The 17,501-nt window shown below is 44.5% G+C and overlaps 1 protein-coding gene across 1 annotated transcript in view; it reads right to left on the reverse strand.

Annotated features, from left to right (window-relative positions):
* Positions 1-211: 211 nt before the first annotated feature.
* The window catches only part of gdap1l1 (ganglioside induced differentiation associated protein 1-like 1), a 107,115-nt gene continuing 89,825 nt past the window's right edge, over positions 212-17,501 (reverse strand). The window contains exons 5-6 of the mRNA XM_072514809.1: positions 15,747-15,861; positions 212-4,780 (exon numbers count right to left, since the gene is read on the reverse strand). Coding sequence (XP_072370910.1) covers positions 4,437-4,780; positions 15,747-15,861 — 459 coding nt within the window. The 3' untranslated portion in view covers positions 212-4,436. The remainder of the gene's footprint in view (positions 4,781-15,746; positions 15,862-17,501) is intronic.

Consider the following 17,501-nt stretch of genomic DNA (forward strand, 5'->3'; position numbering starts at 1 on the left):
GAATTGATGGTCCGAATGGCCCAATTCTCCCTCTATGTCTTATGAATAGTTTTTATTGAAATAAAATGGCAGCTAGGGTATTTGGGATGGGTCTTGGGACCAGGAGCTCTTCTAAGAACATTGTACATGGACACAGTACCTCATCAGAGACACTCCCTGCAAAACAAGCTAATATGATTTTAACATTAAAGATCCACAGTAACAATATACACATTTTTAAACAGTGAACTTTATGTAACATTTTGCTCCTCAACTCATTTCCTTTACCAAATTAGTCTGTACGAGAAGATACATTAGTCATTATTTTGTATGGAAAGAAACTAAGAATTGGGTAAAACATTAATTTAAGGCCTTACTGATAATTAATGTTTTATCTTTAGTGAACAATATAAAATAAGGCATCAGTGTTGGCGGAAGACAGAAATAAAAATGACAACACTTGTATCATTATTAATTGATTAACTGCAAGAAACATAAAGTTTTGTGGGAAGCTAATAAATGTTGTTGCCTCGAAGTTACCAAAATAAGGTGACCAGTCATTTATTTAGCATGTCATCACAAAAAAGTAAAACCATAATATTAGTATTGCCATACATTGTATATTATTATAAATCATTTACAATTCAGAGTTTGAACAGAAATGAAGTATGTTTGCAAGGTGAATATCATCAGTAGTACAGTACATTCAGTGAAATTTTCAGCAATTAATCATACTTGACATCAATCATCAAATCATTTATAGTTTAAGATTTAGGTCAAGCCCTAATATCATGGTCAGGCAATTAGACGCAAATACAATCCTGGATTATTTGTGGATGGCTCTTTTTTGCGTTGGATATTTTGATAGCTGTTTCACATCTCCTGACCGTCGCTAGGAAAGTGAGAGCGGAAAAGGGATTCTCAAAACAATCAAAGTAAGAAGTGCTAGTTTGTTATCTTGCAGTTTCTTTTTGATCATTACACAAAAAAAGTCCTTCAATTAATGGCCATTGGCCAGATTTCCTATGTACAAATTCCACTATGAATGCAGGTGCAATTTTCATAAGTGAATGTAGCAGATTCCAGTCTGATAGTCCCTCAAAATGATGTCCATTGTAAATCAGCAATTTCCCTTTGATGGTTCCACTTTTTTTTTCTCATATATTTGCACTGACCATCAACTGCAGAGTTTATGAAAATGTTTCTCATGTCACACACTAATGGTAGATAGATTGAAATGTGTAATTCTGCTACTCTGGATTATTTTAGGCTAAGAACTATAAAAACTATTATTTTTATAACTTTAAGGATGATTTTTGGCCAATGGAACTGACAAGCAGAGAATTTGTTAAACTCATTGCCATTGCAGTGGTTCCACAAATCAAAATATAAGCATGCTTAAAATATAGATGTATTCAGTGTATATTGCTATGTGATATTTTGCTCTGTATGCCCTCCATTTTGGGTTTGTAGCAAGTTTTAAAATACATTTCTGAAATTTCAAACATGATACACATGTAATATTCATTTCTGAGGCATAAGTTTTTACGCTTCAACCTATCCTTTCTTTTCAATTTGCTTTTAAGGACACATTCTACTTCCAGGGCAAAAAAGTTGAATCTGGTCTGGTATCTCGCCATTCAAGAAAGATTTATTACAAAAACAAAATTTTGTGCATTCAAAGTAGATCTGCTGACTACGTGATTGATTTGAGTATCATCATGTTGTGTCCGCAATGACCCTGTTTGATCCCACACATTGGCGGTATGTCCCATAGAAAGAGAAATTGGAACTAGTAATAGTCTATTCACATAATTACCAGTAAATTGAAGCATTGATGACTCATTACATTTTGATGCTTTTATGAAATTTACAATCAGGTAGGTAGAGAATATGGTTTTTAAGAAATGTTCAAGGTGATGTCCATTTTGATCGTGTACGTTTTAAGGCTGCTGTGTGGTCAGGAAGGCTAGATTCCTGATGTAAACATTGAAGACGAGGTCCTTGCTCCTACACTGTATCGTAATATTAAAGTCAAATTTTTAGATACCGTGGCTTATTTTGCCAAGCATCTTTTTTGAAATTTTCCTCAAAGGCAAATTTCGAACACACTGAGACTGCTTAAATTGTTCAATTTTCAAAAACCCATACAGAATTCTGTCATGTAGAAGGTAAGCACTGTACCTCCACTGAGACTTTGTTATCTTGATTTCTGACTAAGAAAGGAGACCGCAACATAATGTTTCCAAGTGATAATTTGAAATCTGAGGAATTGATCAGTGTTGGTATGGACTTAACCATCCAATCTCAAAAGCCTTTTCCTTTATATGACCATCTCGATGAAGTAATTCAGAAAACAATCATTTAATACCTAATGATAATTCACCTTGTGATGATTTGTTAGTCTCTGTGATGGTACCAACAGTGCTCCAAGTGAGAATGAGTGTGATTGTTGATAGCAACATGTTTCCACAACCACAGAGTTGCAAAGGGAACATCTAAAGTGTTGCAATACTCATGAGGTTTAACAAAAAATTATAATTTTATGCCATGAGCCACTATCTTCTTGTCTCATTGAGAAATTTCAGAATGCTGAGGTATTTTGCGTGAAATTATCCTTAGAATGTTAACATTTCTGATTGTACCAACAGATCTTGGACATAAGTGGAATAGTTTCAACGTAAAAATGACAAAGCTGGAAACATTCTCTAGTTCTGGTCCCATTGCCGCTTTATGGAATTTCAAATTCAACACATCCATCTGGGCATCTATATTACTTCAGTAATGATACGGACCAGCTTTGTGCTAGTTGCTTAGGGCTTGTTTCAACTACATTGACATGCTGAAGTGCAGTTTTGCATATTGGTCATTATGTTGCATGTACTTAAAACATTAGAATGAAGATGGAACCAGGAAAGGTTTCTTTGCATTTAGTGTTAAGTAAATGTGTTTCTGTATTTAAAAATACAGATATTGCACTCATCTGACTTCAGCGTTGAGAGGCCTTATTAAGAGCAATCATCATATCACATACAATATATCAAGTCAGCAGGGACTGGAAATGCAATTGTTTTTTTTAACTTCAACACTAATTGCTAAGAAGAGACATTTGACTTAAGCCTCAATGGCTCAGTAAGTAAATGAATTTTGTAATGTGGGATGCGGACCATACACCTGCCAGGTTTAAACCATGATCTATGCTGACAGCTGATTTTATTTGGGCAATGCACATTTTGACCTCTGTATCCCTGGACTACTCAATCAGGGTTTCTGCTCCTAATAGTTTTTTTGTGTGGATAAGTAAATGTAAGCTCAGACTTGGCTGTGGTGGACCAGGGTTCAATAGTCTGGCAACACTTTCTACTTAGCTTTCACATTAATTGCTATTGGGTAACAGATGGAAGGACAATGGAACCTCAGCATGAGTAGCTGCCTTCAGAAGAAGGGGGGGGGGGGGCGGGGGGAGGTGAAGCAGATATAATATAGGGGAAGGTTGGAAGAGAGATAAAGGTATGTTTGGAAAGTGGAAAAACAGCACATTGTGGCACCAAGAAGTGAGCAATGAAAAATAAACCAATGCATGTAATTCTCGACATGGTTAACTCATGAATTTAGCTGGGATATAGGGCATATTTCCAGCTGCAGGTAACCTCTTGCAGAAAAAATTAACCTGGAAAGTTCACTCCGATCATTATTGCTTATCTCTTAAATCACTTAATATAAACAGGGAAAGACCCAGGAGCAGACTGTGTAGCTTCCCTCTAAACTAGAGAATGATCCAAAGAAATGCTAAATGGGGCCTGTTGACATGTTTTCAAAATAAAACTTCATCTGTAAGTCAAGTAAGTGCACTTTAATTTTTTACTCAATTATAAATGTTAACTTCATCCTTTTCAAGTATGAAATGGGTTCGTAATTCATCCAACGGTTTAATAAAATGCATTGGCCTAAAGTATGATTTTAAATGATCCATTAACAACCCTTGATGCAGTTGTAATTCAAATCAGCAAAAAATAAAATAAAATGATGCTTCCAGATTGGCTTTGTAAAAATCAGAGTGACTTGGTGGAAGTCAGTGATGTGTCGAATGAAAATTGGCTTAGTCCAACTCGCCAGAGCCTGTTTGTTTCAACAGGGCAGGATTTTGCTGGATTTCTAGCTTTTAAAATGTAATATACAATGAAGTTTCCAAACTGTCAGTTGGTTCGCTTCTAACTTTACTATTTGGTGGCATTTATACTGCTTAATAAAGTTCTGGCCTGAAGTTTGCATGGGAAATCTAAACCTATGCATTAAAAAAGAAACAGCAGTTAAAGTATATGTGTTGTATAATATACCATTCTATATGGCATGGAATGTTAACAGTACTACAGAGTTCACCTACTGAAATTAGTCACATTTTTTAAACATTCCATAATATCACACATTACACAGACCACAGAATTACATTTACTCCTTTACATATATTTTTTCTTGAGATACCAGTAAGCAAAATATCCCATTCCACCTAAGGTTCCCATTAAAAATGAGGCGCCAAAGAAAGAAGGTGGTTTTCTTTTCACAAGGCGGAATGCATTAGGCAAAACAGCTGACAGCAATGTGGTATGTATGTCTCCTAAAACCTTCCGAAATGCATTACGTTTCTGCACTCTTTCAAAATAGGCTTTTAGGTTGGGTCGATCTGCATTTCCCCAGTACTTTTTAGCGAGCCCCAAGAATTTGAGGCGATGTAATGTTGCTCCAAGGGAGATATCAGCTAAGGTAAAAACTGATCCACACAACCACGTTTCACACTTTTGGCCTAGAAAACAGAGGGATGCAAATTCTTGCATGAGATCTTGCATTGAAAATTTCATCTTGCAATCTTGCAATCTTGTAAAATGCTTATCATATTATAAAACAATATAATAGTTACTAAGTTGGAATTTGCAGAAAGTGACACTCGCCAGAGACTCAAGTTCAATTCTGGCCTTGGGTGACTGTGTGGAGTTTGTATGTTCTCCCCGTGTCTGCATGGGTTTGCTCCCACAGTCCAAAGATGTGCAGGTTAAGTGGATTGGCCATGCTGAATTGCCAGGTGGGGTTATGGGGATAGGGCGGGGGTGTGTGCCTGGATCGGGTGCAGACTTGATGGGCCAAATGGCCTCCTTCTGGACTGTAGGAATTCTATGTCGGGCGTACACAGCAGCAGAGATTCCATAACACGGTAGGCATCGTACATTGAAGCATTCTCACAGACAACAAACCAGGAAGCAAAAATCATTGAATCCTTTCACTTTTAATTTTTAATTTTGCAGATAGTGAAATAAATTATTGATATGTAGAAGCAAATCATCATAAGCATTTAAAAGAATGCAGATTTTCTTATCACAATGATAAATTTGACATTTAATAAATTTCAGGGTCAGTGAAGGTGTTTTGGTCGTAAATATGAATTTTGCATGCCATGAAAAAGGCTGGTTTGGTCCCATTCACCAAGGTGTCACTTTTTCAAGGATTTCTACCGTGAGATTAATAGCCTAACAGTGGACATTCTTGTCAATTTAATGATTTCTAAATAATGCATTCTGGATAGACCTCAATAGCGCACCCTCTGAAGAAGCACAGAATCGCAGATAGCAACTCCTGAAACTCTGTGTTTAACATGTGCATGATTGGACTCCAGATGTTGTTGTCAGTTTCGAAGGGGTAATGATGGTTGGCGCTGACCATTTTTGCCATCATTGCTACTGCAATATCAGGGTCATGATATGAAAAGGCATAAAATACAGTTTTTACTGATGAACCTAAATAATATTGATACATTCGCAGCAAAATTGGTGTCAATCCCACCCACCTTTTTGCAAAATGGCACAATCCTGCAACCAATGGACTTGATTAAATCAAAATGAGTGGCAGGTGGGTGTGAAATTAACAGTCTCAAAGCACCATTGTTAGCTTCTAGGACCAGGAATTGAGGAGATGCTCAATAGTAGATTTTATTCATTTGTGAGGGTGAGACTATGTTATATTCTATCTAAATGCAAAAGGCACTTATAAATCATAATAAGCAGCAGTTCAATAAGGTTGCTGCATTACAGTATGGTTGCTAAATCAGAAGCAGTTTATCTTATATTTATTGCGCATACATGATCATTGATGTGCTAGCAAGGGGTTATTTTTCTGTTCTTCTGCCCAGTTTATCAAGTGTAAAGATAGGCATCTGACTTGGGTCAGATGTTATGAGAAGGTAACCTACATCCCCTGTGGAATTTTTTCCATCTCAAACATAGGAACAGCTGCATTAGTTTCAATTTTAGTCATTCTCACTGGTAGTGGTGCATTATCCTTGCCAGTCCAACTGCAACCTTCAGCATAATTGGCCATATTATCCTCCTCCAGTTCCAATTTTCCATTGCTCAGCCTGCCATTGAATGGTTCAACTCTTATATATCCAATCATGTCTGGAGCATCTTTAGCAATGGCCTCTCTTGACCAGTTCTACATCTTCAGTCTCGAGGTCCTATTACATCCATCTCTTTGTCGTGTATATGCCGCACCTTGATAAACTGCATGTTTGGTGTCAATTTTCACATGATAACTACCTCCATACTTTCTTCCTCACCCCTATGCTACCTAAATTCTCTCAGACTGCGTGTCCAAATTTCAGTGCTAGATGAGTTTTCAACAGCAAAACATTTGGAAGCCCAAAGCCATTGTTTCTTGCCTTACCACAATCTCTCGCCACAGACTCCTTTTGTCTCTCTGACAAGTCTCTTAAATTGAACCAGATCGTCTAGAAGCTTCATCAACGCTCACCTAAATTGACTCCCAGTCCCAAAATGCCTCAAGTTTAAAATATGTTAGCCCTTTGCTCAATTCCCTCCATCTTTGTAATCTCCTCCAGTTCTACCATCAACTCCTCCCACCCAATCCCCAAGCAGTGTCCCTTTAGATTGGGCTCCATGTGTATTCTCCTCGCCCCATCACCCTATCATTGATCTCCATGCTTTCAGTCACCTAGTTGCCAAGTTCCTAAATCACTGCCTCACAGTCTCCCTCGCCTCCTTTAAGATGCTCTTAAAACCCATTTCTTTGGCCAAGGTTTTGCACACTCCTCCCAAAATATCCATCCTTAGCTCAACCTCATTCTACCCATATCTCTCTGTAAAGTGGCCTCAGATTTTCCACATTGAAGGGATGTAAATTGTTCCTGAATAAGAATGCTGAGTTGGCACATAGTCTGAGGGAGGTTTTGCAGATTATTGACTGATAACTGAATTATCCTGACTTGCTTCACTCAAAACTCTTAACTGTCAGAGAAAGATGTGAAAAATACCAAATATGAGCTAGGTTTCAAGTCTAGTCTCAGAAGTGAAGTGATCTTGATCTACTTATCCTGCCATCCAGCCCTTCAGTAAAAATTATTCTCTGTTGGCTAGTACTCATATTGCTTCCAATATTATCCAACACATTTCACTGTTCTAAGAATTTTGTTTCACGTTAGAACAGTAGCTAGCACTGTTGCTTCATAGCACCAGGGTCCCAGGTTCGATTCCCGCTCGGGTCACTGTCTGTGTGGAGTCTACACGTTCTCCCCGTGTCTGCTTTCTGCTTGGGTTTCCTCCGGGTGCTCTAGTTTCCTCCCACAAGTCCCGAAAGATGTGCTTGTTAGGTGAATTGGACATTCTGAATTCTCCCTCTGTGTACCCGAACAGGCACGGGAATGAGGCGACTGGAGGATCTTCACAGAAACTTCATTGCAGTGTAAATGTAAGTCTACTTGTGGCACTAATAAAGATTACCATTATTATTTTAGAATGTTGTTGTGTAGAAATTGACTTGTTGTGCCTCTGCTAGCTCTCAAAGAGCTTGGCACTTAGTTTCATTCCTCTGTCCTTTCCTTTGCACTTTTGAAAATATCAGCCTTTGATAAATTATAATAGATTCTTATGTTATACATTTTTCGGTAGGGCTTTCTACCTGCTGCCCAATTTTTGGATAACTAAAAGAAACTCCAGTCGGCGATGCCGAAATCGCGTTCGGCGATCAGCCGGAGAATACCCGTTTCCGACCAAATCGGGGGCAGCCTTCCCCTCCAAAGCGGCATATAGTTAGCCTCAGGACATTGCTTGAGGCCCACCCCCTGATGCGCCGCTCCTGACCAGCCGAGTTCCCGAAGGCGTCAGTTGCGTGTGCTATCATACCGCCACATTTGGGGGAGGGTCAATCCGCAGGCAGGGGGGACCTTGGCGGGGGCACTGTTGGGGGGTGGTCTGGGGCTCGTGAGCCGGCCAAAGGGGGGCACTATTTTTCAGGCCGGGTCCGCGAGCAGCCAACGCCATGTTGCACGGGCCATATCGGCAGCTAGAGCTGGGTGCTCTGCGCTGCTCGGCTGCTAGCCCCCAGCCAAACGGAGGATCGGTAGCCGTTTTATGCCAAATGTTCGGTCGTAAAACACCACCATTCCCACGCCGGCGTGGAGACATAGCCTCAAAATCGGAGAATCTAGCCCCCTATTCTCACTTTGGGTGGGATTCTCCCTTTTGCAGACAAAGTGCTCCCTCCATCAGGACAACCAGAGTTCTTCCAGCTGGCGTTAGGAGCACCTCCCAGGTGGCATTCACCCACCTTTAGTATTTAAAAATATGCATATTGGGAAGCACGCCGGCCAGCCTGCCTTCACTGATTTTGGAGAATAATTTTTAAAGGACATCATGATTCTAGCTTTTACAGCCAAGTCCCTCCACAACAGAAATGGTGACTTCCCTTTGACAAGGGGAGCACCCCTAACTGATCAGAAAACATGGGCATCCTACCCCCACCACTAAAATAACAGTCGCCTCACCTCCCCCCCACCCCCCCCCCCCCCCCCCACCCCCCCCACAACATCACGCAGGCATGAGGGTGATCTGACAACCCCCAGGGCCAGCCCCTTCAGGCCCTGTCCCTTGGCCGTGTCAATGGTGCACGCCCCTTGGCCCCCTGGCATTACCAGCCTGGAATTGATACCCTGGCCTGGTACATTGGACCCTGAAGAGGCGGAGGGGGGTCAAGGAAGTAAGCCCATCTGTCCCTCTATTGCTGCCAGGTTGCAGAGCAAGTACCCCCCCCCCCCATGGTTCTGGGGTTGGTTGCCTCAGGCTGGTGGCAAGGGGTTGACCTTGGGTTTCACCTCCAGGATAGAGGCCTCTTGCTGGACTGTCCCCTCATGCCCTGGGAAAGCTGGAGATCACTCTTGGCATGGTGATTTCAGGCAGCTCTCTGATCAAAATCATCATCCTTGTCTGAGTACTGTAAAAACTCTAAAGTGATCTGCTCAGTTTAATTTCCATGCCCCTAGACACGTGGAAAGCTTCCAAATCACAGCCACACTCCATTCTGGGGTGGGACCAGAGACCTGGGACGGATCTGACGCCCGTATGATTCCTGAATTTGGGCCAACCCGCTATTGTCCGCAATCGCGACTCCTGGGCGGAATTCATCGTTATCCGATGCCAATATCGGAATCAACGATCAGACGGAGAATCCAGTCTGACGCTCAAATTGGGGCCGGCGGCAGTTTGGTGGCGGTTTTCTATCTTCCAAAATGGCATCATCGCGTCACGCGCCGCATGCCGTTGAACGGCGTTGGTGCGTCACAAGAAAGCACTCCCCCGATGGGCCGAGTTCCCAACTGTGCGGGGGACGTGTGGTCTCAGTGGTCGGGAACCCGGCGTGGCAGCTGCGCTCTGTGTCCAGTGCTACCACAGTCGCCTGGGAGCAGTGCTGCTGGCCGGGGGGGGGGCTTCCGCGAGGGCTGGGGGGACTTGTGGGGAGTGGCCAGGGGGGACAATATTTGGCAAGTCAGGTCGCGCACGGCCAGCGCCATGTTTTACGGCGCAACCGCTGCAGGTCCTCACCGTGCGCATGCATGGCCACAGACCCGAATATTCTCCAGCCGTTTATGTCATGGGAACCGGGAGTTTTACCCAGCGCGGCTGCTAACCCTTCACTGGTCGCAGGATCGGTGAAGGTTCGCCACCAATTTTGGCGTCGTAAAACGCCACAGTTCCTACACTGGCATCGGCACTTCGTCTCAAAAACGGTGAATCCAGCCCCCTGTTTTTAACAGGTGGACCCGGAGAATCCTGGCCCTTGTGTTCTTTTGGCGATCAGCTTAAATAAATTCAGTGCTATGTACAGTCCATTTTGTGAATCAGCGTGGTGACTGAATGATGTGACACCAATACAATATAGCAGCGTTTATGTCTGCCATTCATTTATTATAACAATAAGAAATCAAATTGAATATTGTTCAGTTTTTTCCTTGGTGATCCCCTGTTTGAGATTGGTGTATTAAATTGACCAATAATAAAACAAGTCATTTAAAAATCTTATGTGATGTGATAAAGAGAGAACATGGTCCCATTTGTACAATTATTTTTCATCATCATCATCATTTAGGCTATGTTCATCCAGTGTGGGATATAGCCCTTCTCATGCCTTATCCATGATCTCTATTCATTGCTGTTCTCACCCATATGGTTCCTGGATGTGTTATCTAATTATATTTTCTATCCATTATATTTAATTGATGTAAATATTAAATCTTGCCGTCATAGTTTGTGTTCTTGAGCGGAAAAAGAAAGACTTGCATACATATGGTGCTTTTCATTTAAGGTGAAAGGTGGAAGATATAGGAGGTATATCAGAGGTAAGTTCTTTACTCAGAGTGTAGTGGGGGCATGGAATGCACTGCCTGTGGAAGTAGTAGAGTCGGAAACATTAGGGACCTTCAAGCAGCTATTGGATAGGTACATGGATTACGGTAAAATGATATAGTGTAGATTTATTTGTTCTTAAGGGCAGCACGGTAGCATTGTGGGTAGCACAATTGCTTCACAGCTCCAGGGTCCCAGGTTCGATTCCGGCTTGGGTCACTGTCTGTGCGGAGTCTGCACGTCCTCCCCGTGTCTGCGTGGGTTTCCTCCGGGTGCTCCGGTTTCCTCCCACAGTCCAAAGATGTGCAGGTTAGGTGGATTGGCCATGATAAATTGCCCTTAGTGTCCAAAATTGCCCTTTGTGTTGGGTGGAGGTGTTGAGTTTGGGTAGGGTGCTCTTTCCAAGAGCCGGTGCAGACTCAAAGGGCCGAATGGCCTCCTTCTGCACTGTAAATTCAATGATAATCTATGATTAATCAAGGACAAAGGTTCGGCACAACATCGTGGGCCAAAGGGCCTGTTCTGTGCTGTATTTCCTATGTTTTCTATGACCACAAGATATACCAAGGCCCTTTACAGCCAACAAAGTACTTTTGAGCGTGTAGAGCGTGATCTACCAGTCGCGCTCGAGTGAGAACGCAACGTGGCTGGTAGATTCTGGGAAAGCCCTCCCGCGGGCTTCCCAATAGACTTTATATACCCAAGTCCCACAAGGCATCGGAATCAGAATCCCGCCCCAAAAAAGCATGACTAAATGACACATGCCTATGTAGGCTTTGAACCCACATGGGCAAGCTTACCCAGGATCAACCGGCCTCCCGGAATCGACCAGGCTCCCCAGTGAGGCTGCAGCATGCGCCGTTCAGTACTGGTCCACACAAACCTTGCCCATGCAGAACGGCATCCGGGGATTTCCCAGGCCATCGGTGGCTCCTGGATGGCCAGGAAAGTACAGGGTGTCCCCCAGGCCCTCCTCCTGGAATGTGGGCACCTTGGCACTGCCTAGTTAGTATATTGCAACTGCCACTCTGGCACTGCTCTCCCTATTGCACGAGTCCTGGAGGGTGGAGGGGGGATGGTCTCCGTATTACAGGGGTCCCAGGCAGGGAACCTCCACTTGCAGGTGAGCTTGGGGAGTCTCCCTATTCCAGAGGTCCTGCCAAGTTGACAGGAGCACTGCGGGTGCCAAGGTGGCAGTGCAAGGGTCCCCTGGTGCAAGGGTAGCACTGCCATGGATCAGGACCAGAGGGGGGCCATGCCCATAAAAGGAGGGTGGAGATGGGGTTTGAAATGAGGGATGCAGGGCAGGTAAGTAGGGGCCTCTAGGAGGTTAGAGGGGTGACGGTCTTAGAGGAGGGCCTGTAAGGGAGTGTCAGGAGGCCTGAAGTGGCGGGGTGGGGGGGGGGAGGGGGGGGGTCCCCAGGGACCTTATAGTGGGGTGCCATCACTTGAGGGGGTGTGGGGTAATGCCCATGTGTGTTGGAGGTGACATTGCCTATCGGTGGGGGGTATGGGGGACCCACATGCTCACTTAGAGATCGGGGCACCGATGCAAAATGACGGCTCGATCTCTGAGTTCAGCGTCCCAGTGCTGAGTGTGGGCTAAACCGGGGCCCACAGAAGTGACTGCGTGTCATTTGATAGTGGTGGGGAACTCACTGGCAGAATCTACGGGAAATCCCTGAAAAACCTGCCACAAATCAACTTCGAAATGTTTCTGATAAATTCCGCCTGTAGTCACTGCTGTAATGTATGAAACGTTTGGCCAATTTGCACATAGTGAGCTTCCATAAACGGTAAGATAATAATGGGCACATAATCTTTTTTTGTGATATTCATTGTAAGATAAATATTGGCCAGAACACCAGGAATAACTCAAATAGAAGCAAAATACGGTGAATGCTGGGAATCTAAAATAAAAACAGTGCTGGAAAAACTTAGCTGCCCAGGCAGGATCTGTAGAGAGAAACAGAGTTAATGGGCTGGATTCTTCATCCCACAATGCCCGAAGCATGCTTCTCAATGGGACAGAGAATCGGGTGTCAGAGGAAAATCGGGATTGGCGCCGGGTGCCGATGAGAGCGCGATACACTGACCCCTCGCTCGCGCCTGGATCCAGTTTAACAACCGCATGCCAGCGGAAAGATGTAAATTAATGCAGCTGTATCTTTGTCATGAGAATGTCACTTTAAGAAATTTTTGTCTCCTCATGTTACTGCAGTGATGTCAGAGTGTGTGTGGAGCTGAGCTCTGGCTCTGCTTTTTAGTTTCACTTTGAGAAAAGCTTGGGTGTGTCTGTGTTTTTTTTTGGTTTTGTTTCAGTGTTGGAGCTGAAGCCAGACAAAGCAAGGTGTACTGTTCTCTTTGCCATGAAAAGACTATCTCTTGATCAGTTGGTAAATTCAGAATTATAAATGTTCTCAGTAGTGAATTTAAACCTGATGTGCTTCTGTTAAAAGATGTTTCTTTTGTCTTCTGGATGTTGTTTGGGAATTGATTAAGGATTACGTAGTGTTGTATTCTTTGGGAGTTGTATTTGAATTAATGGTTGCTAAGATGTTCACTGTATGCTTTAAAAAGGATAACTTGAGTTCATAGAATAAACATTGTTTTGCTTTAAAAAATACTTTTCGATTTCTGCTGTACCACACCTGTAGAGTGGGCCATGTGCTCCCCATGACCACAATCTATTAAAAGTTGTGGGTCAGGTGAACTCCATGATACACTTTGGGGTTCTCTAAACCCTGGTCCATAACACTTAATGATCCATTTGAATCTACTTAGTGGGCCCGGCACCTATTCTCCAGCCTTCCATGATTCTTCAGTCCCCTGGGCCAGGAATCACATGGGCGCGGATCACTTCTGGTATTTACCAGCGTTACCCTGATGTGGTGGATCACACGGTGGGTCAAGGGGGTAACATCTCAGGGGAGTTGGCCCCAAAGTCAATCTGAGGGGCGCCCTCTTCCCCCACAATGCACTGCCTGCCCATCCCTCCGCTACCAGACCCCCTTAATAGGGAGACCCAAAATGTTATATTCCCTTAATAGGGAAACCTCCAGGGACCCTCTTTTTAAAAAAATATTTTTATTGGTGTTTTGCATTTTTTAAAGAGTAACAGCTCACGTGTATCTGGTATGTACAATCAAGTTAGTGTCTTAATTAGAATGGTTTTTACACAAGTCCCACCCTCCCTCTCCCCCCTCCTCTCCCCCCACTCCCCCTCCCCTTCCCTCATTGGGACCCACTTACTACGGAGACCCTCCCCCCCCGGGACCCCTGTAATAGGGAGACCCCTGCCCAGGACATCCCCCCACCCCAAGATGCCCGTAACTGGGCAAATCCCCAGAGAGGCCTGCAATAGAGATACCCCCCAGGGACACCTGCAGTAGGGAGACCCCCCCGAAGCTCACCTACAATTGAAGACTCCCCCTCTACCCCTGCCCTGGGACCCCTGTAATATGGAGACCTCTGCCAGGACTCCCCCCCCCCCAAGGACATCGGTAATAGGGCGAGCCCCCCAGAGATACCTACAATAGGGAAATACCACCAGGGGACCCCCCCCCCCCCCCCCCCCAGGGACACCTGAAAAAGTGGGAGCCCCCAGGGACACCTGTAATAGGGAGACGCGTCCCCGGGGACCTCTGGAATAGGGAGACTCCCCAAGCTCACCTGCAAGTGGAAGTTCCCTGCCTGGGACCCCTGTAATACGGAGACCACCCCCCCCCCCCTCCACCCTCCAGGACTCGTGCAATAGGGAGACCACCCCTCCTCCACCTCCCAGGACTCATGCAATAGGGAGACCCCCCCCCAGGACTCGTGCAATAGGGTGACATCTCCGGAGCCCCTGGATTAGGGAGACCCCCCCATCCTCTTCTCGGGACACCTGTAATAGGGAGGCCCCCCAGGGACACCGACAATAGGGAAACCTTCCCCCAGGGACCCCTGTAACATGTAGACCCCTCCCCAGGGACCCCTTGTAATATCTAGGCTAATTAGACTCATTATTAAGCCATTGAAAGGCCATCATCACTGAGCCCACCAAGATTAATGGTGGCTCGGGAATTTGTATTAACTCACGTGGGTCTCCTGTGCCTCCTGAAGCCTGCTCAGCAAATCCTATTGGCTCTATGAGTGATCCCTCTTTCAAAGGCACTTAGATTATCATAGAATTTTCAGTGCAGAAGGAGGCCATTCGGCCCATCGAGTCTGCACTGGCTCTTGGAAAGACCACCCTACCCAAGGTTAACACCTCCACCTTATCCCCATAACCCAGTAACCCCACCCAACACCAAGGGCAATTTTGGACACTAAAGGCAATTTATCATGGCCAATCCACCTAACCTACACATCTTTGGACTGTGGGAGGAAACCGGAGCACCCGGAGGAAACCCACGCACACACAGGGAGGATGTGCAGACTCCGCACAGTCAGTGACCCAAGCCGGAATCGAACCTGGGACCCTGGAGCTGTGAAGCAATTGTGCTATCCACAATGCTACCGTGCTGCTATAGTGCCCGATTGAAGGACCAGATTTTGGAATGAGGGTTGCCTGCTGTTAGCTACTTTACTCCCCGACCCTTGCACTGACCCTCTTCCCCATCCATCCCCAAGATGGCCGCACACCTGTCTCCAGGGATCCTGCGGTGATTATTGATTAAGGCCTCATTGAATTACTGGTGTCAGTAAACTCCATCTCCATTGGCACTGCCTGAAATGGAGAGGCTTCCAGCCTCTGATTAGCGAGCAGCTCCCTGGGAGCAGGATTTCTGTTAAACTGGGACTATTCTGTCGGAGACTCAATACTATCCACTTAAGTACCTGATCGCACTTAAATAGGGTGGGCATCCCTTGGAGAGGGGACAGCGGTTTACCACCCATTCTCCTCAGACTAGTGGGCTGAGCCTGCATCACCTACACACATGGTTAGCTGGGTGGGTGGAGTTGAAACAACAGCAAAAACTGTATTTTACCAGTCTGAACACCGTAAATTTTACAGTTTTCCATTCTTGGCGTATTTCGAACATTAAGTTGCACAAACACATATTGCTGCATCACTGAAAACATCTTTTAAGAACTTCATACCTGCCAGTTCGTTCTTTTGCTGTTCAAGCTCTGCTTCCACTTGATCTAAAACTTCCCCTAACTCACTAAGAATTTTCTGCAAGTTGTTTACATCATCGTGATCCAGTATCTTTGCCTAGGAAGAATTCGAGGAAAGGATGTTAGTGTGATTCAATATTATTTGGCCACAACAGAACTGTACATCATGCTCGTGCTCAATGTGGCCAGTAGTGTGAGCATGCAGAATGGAATTAGCCTGCTGTTGAACTGGGCAAAGCATCATTCTGCCTATACATATAAGCAAGGAACCCAACTTGTTGGCCTCACGTTTAGCATTCGAGATTGCTGATGGTACAGTCAATTATTTTCTATAATTATTTTCTATTATTTGGAATTTATCGGTGTTGTGAAACATCTGAATATCTTTAGTCTGCAAATTTTAAGGTTCAAAATTTCAAAACCTAAGCTTGGCACTGCCCACACTGATACAGCAACTATGGTTTAACACACGGTAACACAGTGGTTAGCACTGCTGCCTCACAGCTCCAGGGACCCAGGTTCAATTCCCGCCTCGGGTGACTGTGCGGCACAAAGAACAAAGAACAATACAGCATAGGAACAGACCCTTCGGCCCTCCAAGCCTGCGCCGACCATGGTACGTAAACTAAAACCGTATGCAGTTACTGAGTCCTTTTCCTTCGCTTTCCACCCTATTCATATATTTGTCTCGACGCCCCTTAAATGCCGCTATCATACCTGCTCCTACCACCTCACAAGGCAGCGCATTCCATATATTTATCACCCTCTGTGTAAAATCTTGCCTCACACATCTGATTCAAACTTTTCTCCACGCACTTTAAACCTATGTCCTCTAGTACTTGACTCTCCTACCCTTGGAAAGAGCATCTGACTATCCACTCTGCCCATGCCACTCATAATCTTGAAAACCTCTATCAGGTCACCCCTCAACCTCCGTTGTTCCAGTGAGAATAGACCGAGTTTATCTAACCTCTCCTCATAGCTAATGCCCTCCATACCAGGCAACATTCTAGTAAACTACTTCTGTACCCTTTCCAAAACATCCATATCCTTCTGGCAGTGTGGCGATCAGAATTGTACACAATATTCCAAATGAGTCCTAACTAAGGTCCTGTACAGCTGCAACATGACTTGCCAATTTTTATATTCAATGCCCCGACCGATGAAGGCCAGCATGCCATCTGCCTTCTTGACCACCTTATCCACTAGCGTTGCCACTTTCAGTGATCAGTGGACATGCACGCCCAGATCTCTCTGCCTGTCAATACTCTCAAGAGTTCTACCATTTACTGCGTAATTCCTACATGCATTGGACCTTCTAAAGTGGATCACCTCACACTTGTCTGGATTAAACTCCATCTGCCATTTCTCCTCCCAAGACTCCAACCAGTTTATATCTTGTTGTATCCTCTGACAAACCTCTTCACTATCCGCAACTCCACCACTTTTGTGTCGTCTGGGAACTTACTAATCAGACCAGCTATATTTTCTTCCAAATCATTTATATACACTACGAATAACAAAGGTCCCAGAAATGATCCCTATGGAACGCCGCTAGTCATAGCCTTCCATTCAGAAAAGCACCCTTCTACTGCTACCCTATGTCTTCTGTGCCCAAGCCAGTTTTGTATCCAACCTGCCATGTGACTTTACCTTTGTACCAGTCTACCATAAGGTACCTTGTCAAAGGCTTTACTGAAGTCCATGTATACAACATCTACTGCCTTTCCCTCTTCT

Source organism: Scyliorhinus torazame, chromosome 8 (genome assembly GCF_047496885.1).
Source record: "Scyliorhinus torazame isolate Kashiwa2021f chromosome 8, sScyTor2.1, whole genome shotgun sequence".
In the NCBI taxonomy this organism is placed as follows: domain Eukaryota; kingdom Metazoa; phylum Chordata; class Chondrichthyes; order Carcharhiniformes; family Scyliorhinidae; genus Scyliorhinus; species Scyliorhinus torazame.